This window comes from Saccostrea cucullata, unplaced genomic scaffold, assembly GCF_032062105.1.
Source record: "Saccostrea cucullata isolate Sc308-1 unplaced genomic scaffold, CSIRO_AGI_Scuc_v1 ctg3798, whole genome shotgun sequence".
In the NCBI taxonomy this organism is placed as follows: Eukaryota; Metazoa; Mollusca; class Bivalvia; order Ostreida; family Ostreidae; genus Saccostrea; species Saccostrea cuccullata.
In genome coordinates, this window is record NW_026923489.1 from 67,949 (window position 1) to 91,259 (window position 23,311).

A 23,311-nucleotide genomic window follows, 5' to 3' on the forward strand; every position below is an offset into this window, starting at 1 on the left:
AATTTCATGGCCCCTGCGTCAGGGATTCTGGTGTTAGGGCGGAGCTCAGTTGATTGTATTTAGTAAAAAAACAGTAATTCTTTGAAAATCTTCTTCTCTGCTCCTCGGTATTAAACAAGCTAACTAAGTACATATTTATGATTAACAAGAGTGCATCCTCCAAAATTGTGAATTTTATTTCCCCAGGGTCAGGGGTTCTGGTGTTAGGGCAGGACTCTATTGATTATATAGTGAAAATGAATTCTTTAAAAATCTTCTTTGCTCCTGGGTAATATTTAAACAAACTAAGTAAGCATATAGTTATGATGAGCAAGAGTGTTTCTTCCAAAATTGTGAATTTTGTGGCCCCTGGGTTGGAGTAAGTGATGTTAGGGTGAGGCTTTATTGATTATATAGTCAAAATACATTGTTTCTTCAAAAATCTTCTCATCTGCTCCTGGGTATTAAACCAATGAACAATGTACATGTACATAGTTATGATGAGGAAGGATGCGTCTTCCAGAACTGTGTATTTCATCAGACATGGCCTCTGGGTCAGGGGTTCTGGTGTTAGGGTGGGGCTGTAATGATTATATATAGTGAAAATGCATGAATTCTTTGAAAATCTTTTCCATTGCTCCTAGGTATTATGCCAATGATCTTAGTACATATATTTATGATGAAGAAAGGTGCATCTAGCAAAATGATTAATTTCAAGTTCTCTGGGTCAGGGGTATTGGGAGGGGGGGGGGGGGAGAGGGGGGTTAAGGGGTTAACAGTACATAGTTTGAAGATAAAAAAATTAATAAATGCTTTGAAATCTGCTTTGTGGTATTAATCAACCATTTATGATGAAATAAAATTATGATATAATTTCGAAAATTTTGAAATATGTGGCCCCAGGGACAGTGGTTCTTGTGTGCACGACTGCTTATAAAGTGAAAATGCATTTTCTCTTTCTTACTCAGATCTAACTCTGGGTATTAAGTAACTAGAGTAAGCATTCTAAGTGTATAATTAAGATAAGCAATGGTGCCTCTTTCAAAATTGGGAATTTCATGGCATCTGGTTTAAAACACGAACCAAATTCAATTTTTGGATAGTTGTTTCATGATACTAAGGTGACCTATAAGGTCCGTGGGCCTCTTGTTTCAAGTAACTTGTTGCTATTATGCCTAAAAATGTTTAAAAATGTTCGCATAACATTGATTGATAATATCATAAGAAGTCCTTTGAACAATGCGCAGAGTTAATCCGAAATTCCTCCATTTGTACTTGTCTATATACTTGCTACGTACTCTAAATCTTATAAACATATCAAAGAAGTAATGATAAATTATCAGTTAACTTGGCAAGTTTATATATTGCATGAGAAATGCCGAAAATTAGGTGGAATGCAACATCAAGGTTTGTACTGCTACTGAAAGGAGCAATCCCAGGTCCATAATCTCCATCAGATCAAAGTTACTTTTATAATAATATATATTTATTGTATGCCTTACAGTGCGACGTGTCATTGATGGCCTGCCTGGATCCTGAATTATCATGTGCTATATGCCTAGAACTGTTTGTGGATCCCTGTACGTTGACATGTATGCATTCTTATTGTCACGAATGCTTAGTGAAGCTTATAGAGGAAGATGTCACTGCAAGCCAAACCAGTGTAACCTGTCCCCAATGTAGACAAGTCGAAAATCTTGGTACCAAAGGCTATAAAGCCATAAAGAGGAATTTTACACTGGCGAACATTGTAAATAAATACACATGTAGTGGTTTACATTCTTCAACCCAGTCACAAAATGCAGGCAAGTCAATAAAAATTATTTGAAATTATTTAATTGCTATTTTCTTCAATTCTGTAAAAAAAAAAAAGTGATACAAAGGATTAAGCGGACATGAGTATTGTCATGTCGTACGTACAATTTCAAAGTTGAAAGGTAATAAAATGCAGTTTTATAAAAGAATAGTTCACTTAATAATTTGAAAATATTAATGAATAGGATTCGTCTTTTTACAACGCCACATTAGTATATCGAAGCTGAGAATTGATAGTCTAAAATTTCTTTTCAAATATTGCCCACAAGCTGAAACGGACAGACTAACATGCGCACATACGCACAGTTGCGATGCTATATGTATGCCCTGCCGCAACTAGTTGCGCAAAGGAATATGCTCCAAGGGATAATAAGCTGACGCGAAAATTCGGGAATCTACAGATTATATTTTTAATGTCATCAATATGCAGTATATAATTGTAAATAATTTTTAAGACATTTTAAAGCGCAATATACAGAACAACATATATTCTAAATAGATAAAGAAAAAAAAACCACTTCGTTAATTACTAGATTATCATGTTGGAGTTTTTTGCTTTCAGATGTCAAAATTTGTCTAACTTGTCATGAAGAAATTTCCAGCCCAGATGCTTTGCCCAGGCATATCAATCACAAATTATGTGATATTCAGTTAGGCAGGAAAATGCTCAGTGTAAGTAAGATTCTTTGGGTGAAAAATAAAAAAAATAATTAAATGCCTTTTTTAAGATGTTTCTCATATTTTTCGTATATTTTTGCCTCTTTAAGATATCTTGTATATTTAAATAATCTAAATTCAGGAAGATATTTCAAAGAAGATCATGGCACTCGAAGATAGCCACTCTGATATATCAAAGTCCGTGAAAATCATAAAAGACAATATTGCAAATTTCAAAGTAAGTATTCTATGTGCTGTTTATACATACATGATGAAATGTCCTTATCCATTCAATGTAACAATTTCTTCCACAGTTTATGAGTTGAAAATAATAAAAGCTTTCAAATATAAATAAGTTAAAATTAAAATCAGAAGCACATAAGCCACATCACTCACTTGGGCACATTGGCTAGGTAATGAAACACAAATCAGCTCAATACTGAACAGTTTATCTGCTGCATTTTTATGAGAAATATATGGAGATAATTAACAGTATTCTAGCTCAAAAGTCCATTAAATAAAACAAAATTAGAACAGAGCAAAAACGGGCCTCTAAAAACAGACATGGGATCAGGTGCCTTGGAGGAGTCAGCATCCCCTGCTGACCAGACATATTCGCTGTATGCTAGCGCTCCTTTTTATGATTGCATTTTTTGGAGGTGAAAACTGTACTTCTTTGATGTCTGTGCAACGTTATCTGGTTATGTTTCATATAAGTTAAAATACTGTTAGAGACATACAATTCAATCAATAAATGGCATCATGATCTTATTATTTATTTCATTTATACATTCATATAAGTTGTACATGTTTTGCAGAAGTGTCAACAGTCTGCTGCAAATAACATCGAGCGTACTTTAGATACCAAAAGACAACGTTTGGAAGAGTACAAAATTAGGAGTTTTCAAGAATTACAACAATATTCAGAGAGTATGTGCGGCGGAAAGGAAAAATATATTGAAAAGCTGCTTGAACATGACATCAAAATAAACAAAAACTTAGAAGAAATGCGATGTCCTAATTTGAATGAAAAACTTGAAAGTATGACATCTAAGGTTTGTACATTTGCAAATTTTTAAAGATGAAAGTTTAAAAAGACATGTATGAGTAGTACGGAGTAAGCTCTGAGCGAAAAGCGTCTATTTTCATCTGAAGCATAACATTTTAAGCAAGTTAAAATAAACCCCATTCCTTGTATCTTGATCAGATGAAAGTTATGAGAAATGGAATATATGAATATAAATATATATACCCATGGTGAATCAGTGAGTCATATTATTCTAAGAAATGAAAGTTATGATAAACGCTATCTATCTTTCTTGTAGGAACTTTTTCAATTGAGAGCAAGGTGTGTATGAATGCATTTTAAGTCAATTTGATTACAACTGAAACAGCTTACCAATTGAAGTTCTGCTTATAGTGTCTTAAATGTTTGATAATTCATAGCCTACCATCGCAAAAACTATGATACATTTACTGCCTGAGTTCAAGGGCAAACGGCCTCAGGCAGACAGTTTGGTTCGAGGGTCGGAAAAAAAACGCATTTAGCCCCAGAACTTGGTCAATAAATGTTTTGTTATGCCTTTCATATTATATTTTTTTAACAAACATATATTTTGTACTGTCTTCTGTTATGTAACCTCAGGTCCGTCACTGTTAAACACCAACGAATGAAAATGCGATTAAGCTCCGCCCATTCTGTGACGCAAGCGGTCCAACATCTAATCGACCAGTCCAACATCTCACTCAGCGGTCAAACATCGATTTTTTTTCAGAAATATTAGACTTTTTTTTGTATAGGAACAAATTCTTAAAGGTATAACAAATCTACTTAATTAATGCTTTATGTTTTCTCAAAGATGGGCTTAAAAAAGAGGTTAAACATTTAGCAGTTATCCTAACGCAAAATGTATTAGTTCAAAAATCATATTATAATTACATTTTGCGTGTTTACATTCAATGTTGATCCCGACGCAAAATGCATTAATCCAAATTTATTTCCTTTTGCGTTGTTATAACATTTCACGTTGAAATAAAGCGTTCTTAGATGTTATTGATTGGAATGTAAATGTTCTAGATATGAACATTAAGTCCTGGGTGAAACTATATGTACAAAAACAAACAGGATCCAATGTTCAGAAAAAAATGTTTACCCTCATACTTCTACCTCCATTGAATGGATAATGGTTATCTTTTTAACCAAAGCCATTACGACGTCTTTAAGGTCAAGATCTAGTAAATGAAAAATTCCTATATATTTATCAAATTGGGAAATAAATTCCTTTAATAATGCTTTATAACTTTAGCTTGGTCATATTAGATGTTTCGGGGCATTTTGTAAGTTAAGGTTTTTCAACCATCACAATTTTAATGGTTCAACGTACAAGAAATGCATTTATTTTCATTTAATATACTTTCAAATTTTCAATTATTGCAAAAAATACATAGGTCACCATATTATTTAAGATGTGAGATAGAAATTAACAGAAGTATATGTCAACGAAAAAAATCACACATTTTTTGTTAACAGATTATGAAAAATATGTAAAAACTGGTTAAAATGCATAATTCTGATGCTGAATGTTCCTAAATACTTCCTAGTTACAAGATACTTTTGAATTGTGAATATCAGGGAAACTATTTAACATTTGAAGTACAATAAAGCACATGCCATAATGAAGAGACCTGCGAAGGAGTTATTGCCCTTGTCAACATTTTTTAAAGATTGAATAATTAATTAAATAAAGAAAATATGCATTTTTAAAAATTGTTTTACCTGACAATATTTATCAGTACACTTATTGAAAAGCATTCCCCCAAAACCTATTGTTCTATCAGGTATTAATTTAAACTAAAAACAGTTTTTGTAGAAACCTATAACATTATAGGAGGGTGGATTGCCTTAACAAGATGAAAAATCATATTTTAAACTTTCAATTCCAATGAAAAAGTAAGAAAAGCAGACGTGAATATCGGAGTTTTTTTTTTCCATATCAGACGAAGAATTTTGAATTGTATCCAGATTACCTACAGTCTTTCAGAAAACGGTAGTATGACTCCATGTACGATGGGTAATAAAAATTTTCCGGTCTTTCTCTATATTTGCAAAACCACAATTCAGGTCAGAATGAAATTTCGAACACATTTGTCAGGTAATGAAATGCTTTGCTTCATGTTTGTGAGGTCACTATGTGAAAATGACGTCAATATGTATAGCATTTGTGAAAAAAATGGTTGACCCAGTCGTAATCGAGGAGCTGTAAAGTTAAACGTGTATTTTGAAAAATCCTAAATGCAGTAATATACAATAATTTATACACGGTTTTACTTTATGAGGACAAAAACTTTCCAGAAGTTTAGTCATTGTTTAAGTGAAGGAACTTTCAAGGAAGGAAGATGTTCAAAATTGATGTTTGTTCTGTTTCCCAATAAGATGGGGAAGAGATGTGTCTTTTGAAAAGCAATATTTGAAAGATCGCCAGTTTACAATTAGAAAAATAGTTGAATATCTTAACATTACACTGTAGCATAATTATTTTAGCTAAAATATTGTTAACTTTAGACTTTAAACATATGAAATGTGATAAAAAGGAGACACACATACTTTATCCGCATTGACAGAGGTCTCGGGCTGTGGTGGTCACCATGGTCATTCCTTATCCACCAATACTATTGGAGACTTTCGGCCATTTCTGACAAATTGACTGTTTTTGTTATGAAGAAAATATCTTGCTTAGTAAGAAGTAAAAGAGTTGGAAATCTTTTAGCTTCTTGGACAGTATGATACGGAGCATGTCACGTGACCATCTAGACCACGTGATTCGCTCATGGGCAGAACGGTTGCAGATGCACGTAAAAATTGGAGAGGGCTAGTTAAAAAAAATTCAACACTGAAACCCTGTATCATCTCTTTTATGGAAGTTATTCAATTAATTTGCGAACTTTTTGATCAACTCACGTATATTGCAATGATTAATTTCTACTGCAGAGATGGACCTTAATCTGTTATAAATAATTCTTTTTGAATGTCGCAGAATAAACAAAATCATAACTTAAATAATATGTCTTCAAATTGTCTAATTTTTACATCAATCAGTTTATGGAGATTACTAAATTCTGGAGCAGCAAAAGTTCATTTATTGAGAAAAAATATTCTTAAAAAATGCATGGTACGGAAGCATATAAGCACAACATAATACATTTTGGCTTTTCTAACTTTAAATTTGGCTTTTTAACTTTAAATTTAGCTTTTAAAACTTAAATCTTGAGTTTTCAAACTTTAAAATGGTACATGTAAATCGGACTTTAATCTGGCTTTTCCAAATTTATAGCTGGTAATGCAAACTTTAATGCTGGCTTTTCAAAATGTAAAGTTTGTTATTCCTGCTTTTATTTTGGCTTCTCGAAATTTGAGGTTGTATATTCCAGCTTTAAGTTTGGCCTCTCCCACATTATAGTTGATTTTTCCAAAATTAATCATGCCTTTCCGAACTTAGTATTAGGCCTGGGGGCCATAAAACTTAGATGAGCTCACTTTTGATCTCAGTCTCACTTTACCACTATCTATTCCTTTGGAAAAAGTTAGACTGAGATCAAAAGCGAACTGGTCTAATTTTTATGGCCCCAGGCCTTGATATTTCAAATTAAACTCTAAAAATGGCTTTTATAACGTTAAAGTTGTTTGTCCCAACTTTTATCTTGACTTTTCCAACTTTACAATTGGTAATTCCAACGTGGCTTTTCCAACTTTGAATTCGTTTTTCTTTTGGTTTTCTCTTGGCTTTTTTCATGAGATATAATCTCCATACAGTCATATTACATGTACATGTAATATGGACCAAGAGAAATATATTTTAAAAGTATTTATTTAAAGTTGGAACTTATATATAAGATAAAAGTAATATGGAAGGGCAAGGTTTTAAAAATGCTCGCCAATTTATTCCACGTATTAATTTGCATTAATAAAATTGCCAGATCCCACCTCTGATGTTTTAAGGTCCGTGTTTGCTCTGCTTTTATTTTGTAATGCTCAATGGACTTTTGTGCCATTTTTAAAAACCACAATTCCTGGATTATTTTTGGTGAAGTTGTATCTTTCATATTTGTTAATTATTCCTTAGCATTTGTAGAAAACTGTAGAAGTACTTTTTTCCGCGTGGTATTAATTTACGCTATGTACGCGGTCACAAATTTGCCGCGGAAATTTGACCAAGCGTACTTTATATAAATAAAAGGCATATAGTGACAATCTAGAAAATCCGTGTAATTTTCTTTCCGCGGATTAACCAGAAATTAAGATTCCGCGGAATTATGACCCCGTGGAAAAAAGTACGTCTACAGTATTGAATTCAGCTAACGCTCATATATATCTTATTAATTTACCGTCGAAATATGGCTGACATATGTTAAAAAACAATAATAAATCAATCAATTTAATTAATTTATAAATTAATGGTGTAAAATTGTTTACGTGTACATCTTATTTTACAGATTAAACGAGCTGCTTGAAAAAGCCCCTGATATGTGCACAATGAATTCCGATATAAGATTTGACTTCAAAATATCGGAACCGTTATTAGATGAAAATGCTGTCACAAATAAACCAGGTACTTACTGTTTTAGCTCCCCAGAGCCTTCAAGTCAGCTTTTCTGGTCAAAATCTGTCTATAGTTTATCGTTGACGTTGTCGTCAGCGTCTTTATCGTAAGTTTTTCACATTTTCGAACTCTCAAGAACCACCTGTCTAATTTCAACAAAACTTGGCACAAAGTATCCTTGGGTAAAGGAGATTCAAGATTGTTCAAATAAAACGCTGCTTCGCCTTCTTGAATCTCCTGAGGAAAGATAAAAGGCTGCTTCGCCTTCTTGAATCTTCTAAGGAAAGATATCCCTGTGGGGATCCGGGTTAGAATAGGTCCTCAGTACCCCCTTGCTTGTCGTAAAAGGCGACTTAATGGGGCGGTCCTTCGGATGAGACCGTATAAACCGAGGACCCGTGTCATAGCAGGTGTGGCACGATGAAGAACCCTCCCTGCTCAAAGGCCGTAAGTGCCGAGCATAGGCCTAAATTTGCAGCCCTTCACCGGCAATGGTGACGTCTCCATATCAGTGAAATATTCTGGAGAGGGACGTTAAACAGTATACAATCAATCAATCAATCTAAGGAAAGATAATTGTGAATTTGTGTAAAATTTATGGCATCTCTACGTATTTAAAAAAAATAATGACCCCCCGGTGACAGGGTTGGGTCACAGAGGGCAATCAATGTTTTACATGGGAGTACAAAGGGAAAATTTTCAAAATTATTCTACTCAAGAATAGCAAAGCTTCATGTATGATTGAGCATATTTATATGGAACCATCTTAAAGTAGTAAACATTCTGGTCTGTTCCAATTATGACACACAGGGTTAGGGTGGGGCCTACACAGTTTTACATAGGTAAAAACTTCAAAATTCTTCTTAAGAAAAGCAAAGCCATGACTGGTCATATTTATATTGAAGCATTCTAAGGTGGTGTATATTCAAATTTTTTTATTCAAATCATGACCGTCCGGAATTAGGGACAGGCCGCAATGGACAATCAAAGTTTGACATAGGAATATGTGGGAAAAATTTTCTAACCCTAACCCTGACCATAGCAAAGCTATGGTTGGTCAGGTCACATTGTATGGAAGTATTCTCAGGAGTACATAGGGAAAAATCTTTAAAAATATTCTTCTCAAGTACAGCAAAGCCATGATTGGCCATATTTGTATGGAAGTATTCCCAGATATTGTAGATTCAAGTATTATCAAATTACGATACCCAGTGCACTGTGGAGAGTGGTGGACACAATAAAAGTTAAAATGTGTAGGAAGAAAGTCACAGTAAAAAAAAAGAAGATGTGATTGTGAAACACTGATGCCCCCGTATGGTAGCTTATGTCGAGGATTACATTTTCTGAAATGCATGTCAAACTCCAAAGGTCAAGGTCAGATGTGGATACCCAAAAGAAGGTCTCGTTACAAGGAAATACACCTTTGAAATATGAAAGCCGTAGTTCTAACTGTTCAAATATTATGGACATGTAAAAGTTTTTAAAAACTCTAAGGTCAATATGAAAAGGTAAAAAAAAAAATAATACCCCTTACAAGGTTTTGTCCCAATTAATACACATGTGAAGAATAAACGCACTAGCTCTAACTGTTCAAATGTTATGACCAAGGTTAAATTGTGATATTTTCTTTGGAAAAAAAAGGTCAAACTCCAAGGTCCAGAGGTCAAATTTGGTGGTGCTCAAATAAATGTCTTCTCACAAGGAATACACTATGAAAGATGAAAGCCATATCCCCATCCACTCAAAAGTTATGGAATAGGTTAAAGTTTTGCGAACAAACAGACAAACGGACAGTCAGAGAGACAGGCAGACCAGACAAAACTAATATACCGAAACTTCGTTTAAGGGGCATGAAAATAAGTAGTCATTGATTCTTAGTAAGTGTAGATTAAATTTTATTCAAATCATACCCCCTCCCTTTTACCACTTTTGCATTTAAGTTTTTCAATACTATACTAATTTTTGCTTTTTTCCTAGCCACAGTGCTCAGGTTAGAGATTCTCCTGGGTCTCTTGTTTTTCTTAATTAAAGTTACACCTTCAGCACTGAAGAGTATGCTTGATTTTTTTATCAATATGAAACAGATATGACAGGCTGTGTAATTTCTTTTATTTTATGTTTACTTTGATTTATCAATTCGATATATATATATGAATGGAAGTGATACCAGTCTTTCTTTTTGATGAAATATGATCGATACATCGAAAAGTCGAACTAAAGACCAAGACAGGCGTTTTATTCTCATGTATATTTTTGCTGTTGATTCTGATTCATAGGGAAAAAAGCAGTTTGGTAAATAAAGAATCACAATTTGTCTATAGGAATTCCAACAGCTTGCATGACTGGGAGACCTTGAATTCTAATTTTTTTTTTTTTTTTTTTTTTGCATAATGTATACTATGTAAGTAATGTACATAAAGACTTTTATTTTGTCCTTTTTGTTATATAATCTACCGAATTGCTTTTACTATATTTGCAATTTTCTTAACCAATGTGTGAAAAGGAACACGTTAAATTGTTTATCATTATTACAGAATTCCATGTCGCAATACAAAGATGTGATGTACTTTTAAGAAGTGCCAATAGCTCTGTGTGTGTACGGATTTTTTGGGAGTCAGACGCCCCTAGAAGTGTGTTTGATGTCATGTTGGTAACACAAAATGTAAATCCGGAGTGTACCTTACGATATTTTAAAGTTCATGGCAACAGTATTTTGTGTACTACACTAACACCCGAAACAAAATATGCAGTTACAGTACGACTACATGAAGACAGAAATACAGTGTCAAAGCCGTATCTTATCACAACAACACCGTTCATTGAGTGTATGTAGGTTTATTATATATAATTTTGATCTGTGAAATCACTTATTTTCATGAGGGGTTAATTTTCGTGGTTTTCGAGGTATGAAGAGACCCAAGAATTTATGTCCACCATGAAATGTAATTTTTCACAGATATTACAAAAACAATTCTTCATCCACGAAATTAAATCCTCACGAACTCCTATGTTTTCCTTTAACCACGAAAATTTGACCCCTCGAAATTTTGTGATTTTACAGTATACTTTTTGATCAAATGAAAAAAATACCAGGGCTGTCCCAAACAGTCGTATTCAATGTTGAGGACTTTGTTAATATTTGACCAAAACTGTCCTAGTATTACTTTGCCAGAATTGATTGAACTTTCATTAAGGTAGTTAATGATGAAATGAAAATCTTTAATTCTGAAAAAAAAATATTACGATCAATCCTACTAATGTGTTCGGAACTTTTTATTTTTCGGTGTACTGCAAATTATAAAACCTAATGAGTTCAGAGTAGCTCTGGCAGTGGTTCTGGCGAGAGCTAGCGAGATTACAGCGAGATAGGGTAAATTATTCAAGGAAATGTGGCTAGGAAGTGACTAGCACGTGGAGACACGGTAAACAGAAAAGTTATCTTGCGTTTCAGTTTTCCCCACCCTATATAATATATGTAGAAATGTACTTCAATCGATCTCCCTTGAATTCATTCAAACTTACATAAGTATTCTCTATGATACAATTATCTGCAGTCATGAATTTAAACTTTTTTTTCGACAAATGTTTTTGCATGGGAATCGGGACTTTATTTTTTTGGCGTCAGATTAGCAAATGAGGCACCGACATGACTTTAACTGACAAATCAGCTGAATGAGAACTGATTTATGGGTTACTATGAAAGTACAGGAATTTAACGCTTGAAAAAAGGAAAATCTTATGGCGATCGGAAAGGTACAAAGACTATTTTCCCATCCATTTCGTAAATGAAAACCATTTGTAAAAAAAAGCATTATTTTCATGCTCACAATGACAATTCATTTGTTAGATAAAAGTGAAAGTCTAGGTTTTTAGGTCACCTGAGCCGAAGGCTCAAGTGAGCTTTTCTGATCACATTTTGTCCGGCGTCCGTCTGTCCGTCTGTCTGTCTGTCCGTCTGTCTGTAAACTTTTCACATTTTCGACTTCTTCTCAAGAACCGCTGGGCCAATTTCAACAAAACTTGCCACAAAGTATCCTTGGGTAAAGAGGATTCAAGTTTGTTCAAATGAAGGGCCACACCCTTATTAAAGGGGAGATTATTGGGAATTAATGAAAATTTGGTGGCATGTTTTAAAAATCTTCTCAAGAACCACTGTGCCAGGAAAGATGAAACTTATGGGGAAACATCCTCAGGTAGTGTAGATTCAAGTTTGTTCAAATCATGACCCCAGGGGTAGGGCGGGGCCAGAATGGCCGACCAAAGTTTTACATAGAAATATATAGGAAAATTCTTTAAAAATCTTCTTCTCAAGAATAGCATAGCCATAATTGATCATATTTATTTGGAAGCATCCTCAGGTAGTGTAGATTCAAGTTTGTTCAAATCATGACCCCCTGGGGGTAGGGCGGGGCCAAAATGGCCGACCAAAGTTTTACATAGAAATATATAGGAAAATTCTTTAAAAATCTTCTTCTCAAGAATAGCGAAGCCATAATTGATCATATTTATATTGAAGCATCCTCAGGTAGTGAAGATTAAAGTTTGTTCAAATCATGACCCCCAGGGGTAGGGCGGGCCAAAAATGGCCGACCAAAGTTTTACAAAGAAATATATAGGAAAATTCTTTAAAAATCTTCTTCTCAAGAATAGCAAAGCCATAATTGATCATATTTATATGGAAGCATCCTCAGGTAGCGTAGATTCAAGTTTGTTCACATAATGACCCCCAGGGGTAGGGCGGGGCCAAAATGGCCGACCAAAGTGATACATAGAAATATATAGGAAAATTCTTTAAAAATCTTCTCAAGAATAGCAAAGCCATAATTGATCATATTTATATGAAAGCATCCTCAGGTAGTGTAGATTTGAGTTTGTTCAAATCATGACCCCCAGGGGTAGGGCGGGGCCAAAATGGCCGACCAAAGTTTTACATAGAAATGTAAAGGAAAATTCTTTAAAAATCTTCCTCTCAAGAATAGCAAAGCCATGATTGATCATATTTATATTGAAGCATCCTCAGGTAGTGAAGATTCAAGTTTGTTCAAATCATAACCCCCAGGGGTAGGGCGGGGCCAAAATGGCCGACCAAAGTTTTACAAAGAAATATATAGGAAAATTCTTTAAAAATCTTCTTCTCAAGAATAGCAAAGCCATAATTGATCATATTTATATGGAAGCATCCTCAGGTAGTGTAGATTCAAGTTTGTTCACATAATGACCCCCAGGGGTAGGGCGGGGCCAAAATGGCCGACCAAAGTGATACATAGAAATATATAGGAAAATTCTTTAAAAATCTTCTTCTCAAGAATAGCAAAGCCATAATTGATCATATTTATATGGAAGCATCCTCAGGTAGTGTAGATTTGAGTTTGTTCAAATCATGACCCCCGGGGGTAGGGCGGGGCCAAAATGGCCGACCAAAGTTTTACATAGAAATGTAAAGGAAAATTCTTTAAAAATCTTCCTCTCAAGAATAGCAAAGCCATGATTGATCATATTTATATTGAAGCATCCTCAGGTAGTGTAGATTCAAGTTTGTTCAAATCATGATCAAGTGAGCTTTTCTGATCACATTTTGTCCGACGTCCGTCTGTCTGTCTGTCTGTCCGTCTGTCTGTCTGTCCGTCTGTCTGTAAACTTTTCACATTTTCGACTTCTTCTCAAGAACCGCTGGGCCAATTTCAACAAAACTTGCCACAAAGTATCCTTGGGTAAAGGGGATTCAAATTTGTTCAAATGAAGGGCCACGCCCTTATTAAAGGGGAGATTATTGGGAATTAATGAAAATTTGGTGGCATGTTTTAAAAATCTTCTCAAGAACCACTGTGCCAGGAAAGATGAAACTTATGGGGAAACATCCTCAGGTAGTGTAGATTCAAGTTTGTTCAAATCATGACCCCAGGGGTAGGGCGGGGCCAAAATGGCCGACCAAAGTTAACATAGAAATGTATAGGAAAATTCTTTAAAAATCTTCTCAAGGATAGCAAAGCCATGCTTGGTCTTGGGACTAGATTTGGATTTAAGCTTTTCAAGTATAAACCAATTCTGCTTTTTCCTAGCCACAGTGCTCAGGTGAGCGATGTGGCCCATGGGCCTCTTGTTAATCATACGGCAAAGCGATTTGCGTCTGTATTAATTCCTTTGTTGTACTACCGGTGAATAAGAGATGCTGTTTATTTCCTCACCATTGACAGCGCTCGTGTTCTGAACTTTACATAAACTACATTTTATGAAGCATATTTTTTTCTGGTTAACAACAAATTAAAAACGCCCGTGACATCTTTCATAGTTTCTAATCTTTGTAGTTTGTTCATATGAACTTTTTTTTTGTTTTGCACTCCATTGACATGATCATAGATAGACCTGAACCACGTCTTCGAAGTAAAATGTAAACATATATTTGGCGTAAGCGTTGATATTCATTAAACGATTGGTTTATTGCTCGTGGTAAGATCCTCGGTGCGCATAAATAACAACAGCCATATAAGGTAAACAAAGGTTTGTCAGTGTAGATAATATATACATTCTTTACCAGCGTCGCTAGTGAGCTCTAATTTTCATCGTAAATTATGATAAGATATATTGTTATTTTAACCCCCCTCCCCTTTCGCCACCTTTTTCTGTTTAAAATCATGAAAGTCATTCAGAAGGGTCTGGAAACACATTTTTCACAGGACCTCAGGGTTTAGGGTGAAACTGCTGGTGTTCTGAACTTGACATAAACTACATTTTATGAAACATATTTTTTCCAGTTAACAAAACAATTAAAAACGCCCGTTACATCTTTCATAGTTTCTAATCTTTGTATTTTGATCATAAGAATATTTTCTTTTTATTTTGCACTCCATTGACATGATCATAGATAGACATGAACCACGTCTTCGAAGTAAAATGTAAAAACATATATTTGGCGTAAACGTTGCTATTCATTCAACGATTGGTCAGCTGTTGGTAATAAGATCCTCTTAAGCTTGTGCTCAATAATAACAATAGCCATACATTTAGCAAACAAAGGTTTGTTGGTGAAGATGATATTACAGTTTTTTAAACCAACGTATCGGTCACTAGTGAGCTGTAATTTTCCCCGTAAATTATGATAAGACTTGTTAATATTTTAACCTCCTCCACCCTTTAGCCACCCCTTTCTACTGAAAGTCGTTCAGAAAGATCTGGATCAAAAGAAACAGACTATAACAATTTCCTGTTTATTACCAATTTGTTTATAAAACGGGTTCTTCTCTATAATCTTTGAATAGGTCAACTTAAACCAAGTGTCTTAAATTTAAATCACAATAATAATAGTAGGGATGACGATGAAAAGCCAATATATGTTCTGTTTGCGCAAAAATAAAATCCGGAAAAATAAACGTTACTGTTCAATTTCCAGTTTTATTGGTTTTAAAGATATATGTGAAATTTAATACAAATTTTTAATGTGAAACCTTGAACATTTATTATTTGTAATTTTTTAACAAAAATGTACCAAAGTCCTAGAGGAAAATTGACATATTTGTTATTACGACTTTTTGTTGCTGTAACGTAGCTATGGAGAAGGTGTACCTTGGGTTATATTTATAATAAAAATGATATGTTTAGTCATAGCTTAACTGTGATTCTGATTGATTTATCGGAGTTTAACGTCAAGGAAACTTTGACTTTGTCAAAGTCTACATTTGTTTACATTTTGTACTAGATTCTCATCTGTTACTATCTAGTAACTTTGTTGTTGTTACTTAATTCTTGTTTCTTTTTATCTATGACTTGTTATTTATTAGTAAACTTAATTCTTATTTATAACTTCAATATTTCATAATGATTTAAAACAATTGAAAGAGCTTAAGACCTTTTTGATCTTGTCGATAGTATAAATTTAAAGGCAAAATATATTTTCCTCTCTAAAATTACTCGTAACATCTGTTTTCTACACCGCCTTTTTGTTTAAATTAACATGTGATAAGAAATAGAAAATAAAAAAAATTAGCAATTAAGTCATAAGAACTAAGTCAAAAGACATGTGAAGTAAGTCAATGTCTTTCCAACATATCATTTTCAAAATAAATATATGCCAAGCTATACTTTCTATAGCTAAGGTACACTTAATTATAGCAAGATACAAAAAGGTCATGATAATTAAGTCACAAACATTAAGTTATTAAGCTATCCGTTTTCGTCCGTCGTCGTCAGTCGTCCGTCATGTGTTAACATTTCAACATTTTCAGCTTCTCTGCAACCACTCAGCCAATTTTGACACAACGCATCCATAGATGAAAGGGTATAAAAATTAAGAATTTCAGGGTCCCTGCCCCCCTAGGGCCTGAGGGGTAGGACCAAGAACAATAAAATGAATGCAATCTTTAAAATCTTCTTTACTCCAGGACATGAAGCAGTCAAACTGTTGGCATGATTGTAATCAGCATTGAGTCTTCTACCAAAATTGTGAATTTCATGGTCCCAGGGTCATGGATTCTGGTGTTACATGTAGGGCGGGGTTCTATTAATTATATGGTGAAAAGTCATAAATTCTTTGAAATTTTTTTCATTGCTCCTGGGTATTAAATAATTGACCAAGTACATAGTTATGATGAGCAAGAATGTCTCTTCCAAAATTGTGAATTTCATGGCCATTGGGTTGGGGGGTCTTGTGTTAGGGAGTCTCTTTTGATAATATAGAAAAAATACATGAATTCTTTGAAAATCTTCACTGCTCCTGGGTATTGAAAAACTAAGTACATAGTTATAATGAGCGAGAATGTCGTAAATTGTAAATTTCATTACCCAGGGTCAGGGTTTATGGTGTCAGGGTGGGGCTCTATTGATTATATTGTGAAAATGCATAAATTCTTTTAAAATCTTCACCTCTGCTTCTAGGTATTAAACCAATGAACTAAGTGCATAATTATGATGACGAAGGATGATTATTCCCAATTTGTGAATTTTAGAGTCCCTGGAACAGGAGTTCTTATTAGGGCGGGGCTCTATTGATTATATAGTAAAAATGCATGAATTCTTTGAAAATCTTTTCCTTCGCTACTGGGTATCAAGCCAATGATCTAAATATACAGCTCAACGCACTTTTTAAGCTCACATGGTTTTTTGCACAAATTAAGGTCACATTTTTCTTGCAATAAAACTTAAAATAATCGAGCTTTTGTACAAGACATTGACGTTATATTATCAAATATTTCATGTTAAAGGTCACATTCTCTAAAATCATTATATTAAGTTTTTAACCTCGATGTTTATAAAGGGAATTTGTTTACAAACTGTATGATGTTACATATGTATGATTCTGTCAAAGGTATTAACAAATTAATTAATCGATCTTTCCTTGATCTATTTAGTTGAAATGTTCAAATTGACTTCGTACAGATGAGTATTTTTCTAAGTACTTTGCACATTTTCCATACTTGTCTCGATTTTGTCGAAATGCAGCGCCGAAAAATGACAAAACTGCATAATTTAAAGGAATCATGTCAAGGTATAGGATTATAGTATTGTTTAATTTCCACACAGTAAATTGTTACTATTGAAAAGAAAATTCTTTTTTTTATGGTCTGAAACTTTGAAATTTTGTGTTGGAAGGTATCTTTCATGATGCTAGATTTCAGAAAGTTGACCTTAATAAATCCATCTTTTTAACATGAAAAACAGTCGAACAGATGAAAAATACTTCTATCATCTTGCGCCTTGGTGCCATATCAATGTACAAAAAATACAGAAATTACATGAACTGCACTGTTTCTGTATTTAGGCAAGGCAAAGGTATGCTTTAAACTAAAATAAAAATTAAGTTAAAAATCACTTTTAAAATATGATTTGTTCTCATGTTACGCAATTTTGCATTATAACAATGTGACCTTAATTTGTGCGAAAAACAATGTGAGTTTAAAAAGTGCGTTGAGCTGTATTTATGATGAAGAAAGGTGCCTCATTCAAAATGGTTAATTTCAGGACCCCTGGGTCAGGAAAACCAGGAGGGGGAGATTAGGGGGAACATAGTCCGAAAACTAATTAATGCTTTGGAATCTGCTTTTTGGTATTATTCAACCATTTATGATGAACTAAAATTTCCAGATTTTGAAATGTGTGGCCCCAGGGTCAGTAGTTGCATTGGGATGGGGTGCACAACTGTTGGTTATAAATTGGAAATATATAAGTAACCAAACTAAGCATGTCAAGTGTATAATTATCATAAACAATGGTGCCTCTTTCAAATTTATGAATTTGACATGGCTTTTGATTTGTAAAAAACACGAACCAACTTTAATGGTTTGAAATCGTTACATGATACTTAGGTGACCTATAAGGCCCATGGGTCTCTTGTAATAAATGCTAGTAAGTAACAAATGAGACAATGTCCCTCCAGGGCTGTCGTAGTAATGACATCAGATAACGAGAAATCAAAGTTTTGTATTATGTTTCAAAGAGTTAGAATTGTATTTCTTGCAAATGGCTTCGTCAAATGCGCTTTAGGCGCACAGGAACGTTATAACTTTTGTAGGAAAGTGGTCTTTAGAGACAAAATATAACTTAGAATAAACAGCATACAATACAAAGTTAGCAGAGAAGTTGTTTATGTATGACATAAAAGAATCAAGGACAGTACTAGATTTTGTCTCTTTTCAAAAAATCAAACCATAAGCGATTGACTTAATGAGTCTCTTCTTAAAGAGTGTTTTGCCATCAATGAGATGCTTATGATACTCGTGTTATGCAGAAGGGAAGGAGTTAAATATGAACATGACGTTTTAAGGGACGTTAATTATGCTTGCTTACGTGCTCAGGAGAATATCTAAAAGCCTTTTAAACTTTTGCACAAATTTCCTTTTTAATGGTTTATTATCATGTGACATGATATTCGTGAAATGAAATAGTTTTTCAGTGTGACCATAATATGCCATCATGAAGTACATAGCTTTCCCTGTCTAAGACTGGATTCACCCTCGTACATGTTAATAAGAAACAAAACATCTTTTCAATGACCATGATTTTTTGTATTTCATACAATCACTGACTTGGTTTTTGATGATTTATAATGATCTTATTGTCTTTCCTACGCAAATTATGTTTTGTCTGTCGAAAGAGGTTGTAAAATAGTTATGCCCCATCCCCAAAATAATTGGAATTTTTCTAAGTCCAAGGGCCAGAACTCTGTCAAAAATGGCTCGACTGCACCCAAAACAGCAGTTGGCCTAGAAATTAACTGAAAAATCTGTGTATCAAATTTCATTTCAGTATTTGGAACGGTTGTGAGGATAATGAACGAAAACGTTGACCGACAGACAGCAGCCATGCAATATGCCTCCCTTCTTCGACGGGGGGGGGGGGGGCATAACAAATAGTATATATTCCAATAAAATTTGCCTGTTGATACTTTTTCAGGCAGTGTAATTTCAGACGATTTAGAGTACCTTTGATTACCGTCAACAATAACGTCGCTGTAAAAAAAAAGTAAAATGACACTAATCATGCAAATATATTTAAAAGATAATCACAGTAATGCTTAGAAAGAAGCCATGAAGCCTCAAGGGCGTTTTCACTCCGGACCAAAAATGCATGACTTAGGGTCTACATGGAATGAAGTGTTTGTTGTATTAAAACTATGAGGACGGTCGACGTAAGTCTTTAAGTCCATCTGCCCTGCAATGTAAGGCGACTTTTCGAGGTCTGAAATTTGAATTGGATCGAAAGTGACGAAAACTGGCGATATTTAATGTGTCCCTCAGTCAAGAGTGATTTTGCAAGTTTAGAAAAACATTGAGATTTTTTTTTTTGTAATTGCAGACTAGAATCGTTCAGGGATGATGTCCTCATATGTATATTTGTTTTTTTCTTTACACTTACTCTATGTACATATGCATACCATGGACTTTTGTTGTGTAAACTTGTATTTAATTATTTAAAAAAGATATTAATTTATTTAGTAATTATATATGCTACATTATTTGACAGGTATGGATATGATTATGAACAGGCATTGCCATGAAGACTTTTACGTTGAAGAGTCAGGAAAAAAGCTTTTCAATAGAGAACGAGGTGACCCCCATTCTAGCAGTGATTTTATGCGCTTAGATGGCACAATTAGCAACACTTCTCTGACAAAACCACTCATGTACTGGGAAGTTAAATGTCATTCTTCAAACGTCAAGAAAATTGAAACTGAAAAAAGCGTTGCAGTCACTGGAATTTGCTTGGCTAGAGACGTTGACAGAGTCGAAGTCCTTACCCGGAATTACAACTCATACCTTGCTGGTCTGGGAAAGAATTCACGAAATAGGCTAGATATTTTTTTCTCAAAGGAGGGTAAAGAGATAAAAAGTACAGAATTATCATGGATTAAAGGAAGAGATGTGGACGTCCACTTGGGTTTTCTTTTGGATTTACGTAAAAGAACATTTTTTGTTATTGACGTATATGAAAATGATCTTCTGTGTCAGTTCTATTCCATAAAACCTCCAAGAGAGGACAATCCGTACATTGCAGTCTTTGAGTTAACTCAAGATGGGGACAGTATTGAACTTATTTCTGGAAAAGAAATTCAAGAATTTCCGTCTGTGTTGTTTGATCTCATATGAACTCTATTTTTATTTAAATCTCAAACATCAAGACAAAGTAATTCAGTATCACATTACATGGAATTGTCTCCCTGATTCAACACACAAGGCTGTTGACAATTCAATTTTACATTTTTTATGATTTTATATACTAATTGATTCTACCTCGAATTTATTTAATAGAATAGCCTTTGGTAGTATTTTTACAATGTTTATGCATCTATCTTACAACAATTAACTTAGTAGAGTATACTGAACCTATTATGTCACACTTTATAAATGTTTTCCTGATAACATTATATCCCATGAAACTGAACTAGCAGTCACAGATATGCAGAAGTTAATCAGAAATATATATTAGCATTATGTGCATTTATTATAATCAATATATTATAGTGTTTCATGTCCTGTTTCTAAGCTTTAATATTTTTTTTTTCAAAAGAGTTACTTCCCTCTCTTTTTAAAAATTAGAATATCATTTTTGTTTAATCTAACGTCACAAAAACAGTTTGCGATTGTTTACCTATTTCTTTCTGTTTAACGCATATTTTCACCTAGGTATATGTTGATTTCTTGCATTTGTTTTTCAAGAAAAAATAAGACTTGTCCCAATAAACTTCAATGCAATCTTAATATTATTTTTTACTTCTTTGTTTTTTTTTTTTTTCATTTTTAAAAATCGTTCATAGTAAACGCTGGTCAAAGCATTATCACATAAAGATATGTGACAGATATACCATTTAGATATATCATACAGAATTTTGAGGAAAAAAAAAAAGTAACAAAAACAACGAAAAACTAAAGCTTGTAGGAATACTTATCCTTGGGGGAAGAGGATTCAGATTAGATGGACGGACATCCCGACTCTTTATCCTACCAGCTATAACTGGGGGGGAGTAAAAAGAGTTTGGGCAATCACATTAGAATAGTCTCCGTCGCTTCAAACTTGGACGAGCTCGATAATTTTTTTTCTTAATCTTGAAAGCTTTTTAGCTCACCTGAGCCCTTGGCTCAAATAAGCTTTTCTGATCACATTTTGTCCGGCGTCCGTCTTACCGTTTCCGTCTGTCTGTCCGTCTGTCTGTAAACTTTTCACATTTTCGACTTCTTCTCAAGAACAGCTGGGCCAATTTCAACTAAACTTGCCACAAAGCATCCTTGGCTGAAGGGGATTCAAGTTTGTTCAAATGAAGGGTCACACCCTCATTCAAGGAGAGATAATTGGGAATTAATGAAAATTTGGTGTTATGTTTTAAAAATCTTCTTCTCAAGAACCACTTTACCAGGAAAGATGAAACTTTTGGGGAAACATCCTCAGGTAGTGTAGATTCAAATTTGTACAAATCATGACCCCCGGGGTAGGGCGGGGCCACAATGGCCGACCAAAGTTTTACATAGAAATATATAGGAAAATTCTTTTAAAATCTTCTTAAGAATAGCAAAGCCAGAATTGTTCACATTTATCTGGAAGCATCCTCAGGTAGTTTAGATTTAAGTTTGTTTAAGTCATGACCACCGGGGGTAGGGCGGGGCCACAATGGCCAACAAAAGTTTTACATAGACATATATAGGAAAATTCTTTTAAAATCTTCTTCTCAAGAATAGCAAAGCCATAATTGATCATATTTATATGGAAGCATCCTCAGGTAGTGTAGGTTCAAGTTTGTTCAAATCATGACCCCCGAGGGTAGGGCGGGGCCACAATGGCCGACCAAAGTTTTACATAGAAATATATAGGAAAATTCTTTAAAAATCTTCTCCTCAAGAATAGCAAAGCCATAATTGATCATATTTATATGGAAGCATCCTCAGGTTGTGTAAGTTCAAGTTTGTTCAAATTATGACCCCCAGGGGTCTTGAGAAGATGATTTCTTAAGAGCATCTGCGTTTTCATTATGGCGGCCTGGTCGGAATTTCACATCAAAGTTAAACATAGCCAACTTTGAAATCCTGCGTTGTTCAATTGCACTGAGGTTTGATGTGTTAAGATGACACAACGGGTTGTTATCAGTGAACACTGTGAATTTTGATCCCAATAAGTAATCTTTGAATTTTTCTGTTATTGCCCAGGTTAATGATAGTAATTCCAGTTTTGGCGAACTATAATTTTGCATGTTCCTTTCACTTGGTCTCAAGGATCTGCTAGCATAGGCGATGACATGTTGTTTTCCGTCTTTGACTTGCGATAAAATGGCTCCTAAACCTAACATACTTGCGTCTGTTTCAAGAATAAGCGGCTTTTGGAAATCTGCATATGCTAAGATAGAAGAACTCACGAGAAGCTTTTTCAATGTAGTAAACGCATCGTCACACTGAGAATTCCATTTATTTCCAAACGGTTTCCTTGGATAAGGTGTAAACTGCTGGGACAACTTGTGTAATGGCGATGCTATATTACTAAATCCTTTCACAAAACGTCTATAGTATCCCGCTAATCCAAGAAATGACTCGAGTTTTTTCACAGTTGTCGGTTTTTCAAAATTTTGCACAGCACTTATTTTTTCTGGGTCAGTTTTGATTCCCTCGGAGGATATGACATGTCCGAGATAACGAACTTCGCTTTTAAAAAAATGCACTTTGAAATTTTCAAGTTTAATCCATGTTTCCGGATGATTCTAAGCACTGTCTCTGATCGCTTCAAATGTTCTGAGATGTTTTCTGAATAGACGATAATGTCGTCCAAAAACACTAGTAAAATGTTAAATATTT

The 23,311-nt window shown here is 34.2% G+C and overlaps 1 protein-coding gene across 1 annotated transcript; it reads left to right on the plus strand.

Annotated features, from left to right (window-relative positions):
* Positions 1–1,458: 1,458 nt before the first annotated feature.
* Positions 1,459–20,623, plus strand: LOC134264125 (E3 ubiquitin-protein ligase TRIM39-like). Its single transcript, XM_062746420.1, has 8 exons — positions 1,459–1,784; positions 2,357–2,466; positions 2,594–2,689; positions 3,270–3,506; positions 3,777–3,799; positions 7,942–8,057; positions 10,583–10,873; positions 20,001–20,623. The coding sequence occupies exons 1-8, from the start codon at positions 1,499–1,501 to the stop codon at positions 20,621–20,623; spliced, it is 1,782 nt and encodes a 593-aa protein (XP_062602404.1). The 5' UTR covers positions 1,459–1,498.
* The last annotated feature ends 2,688 nt before the right edge of the window (positions 20,624–23,311 follow it).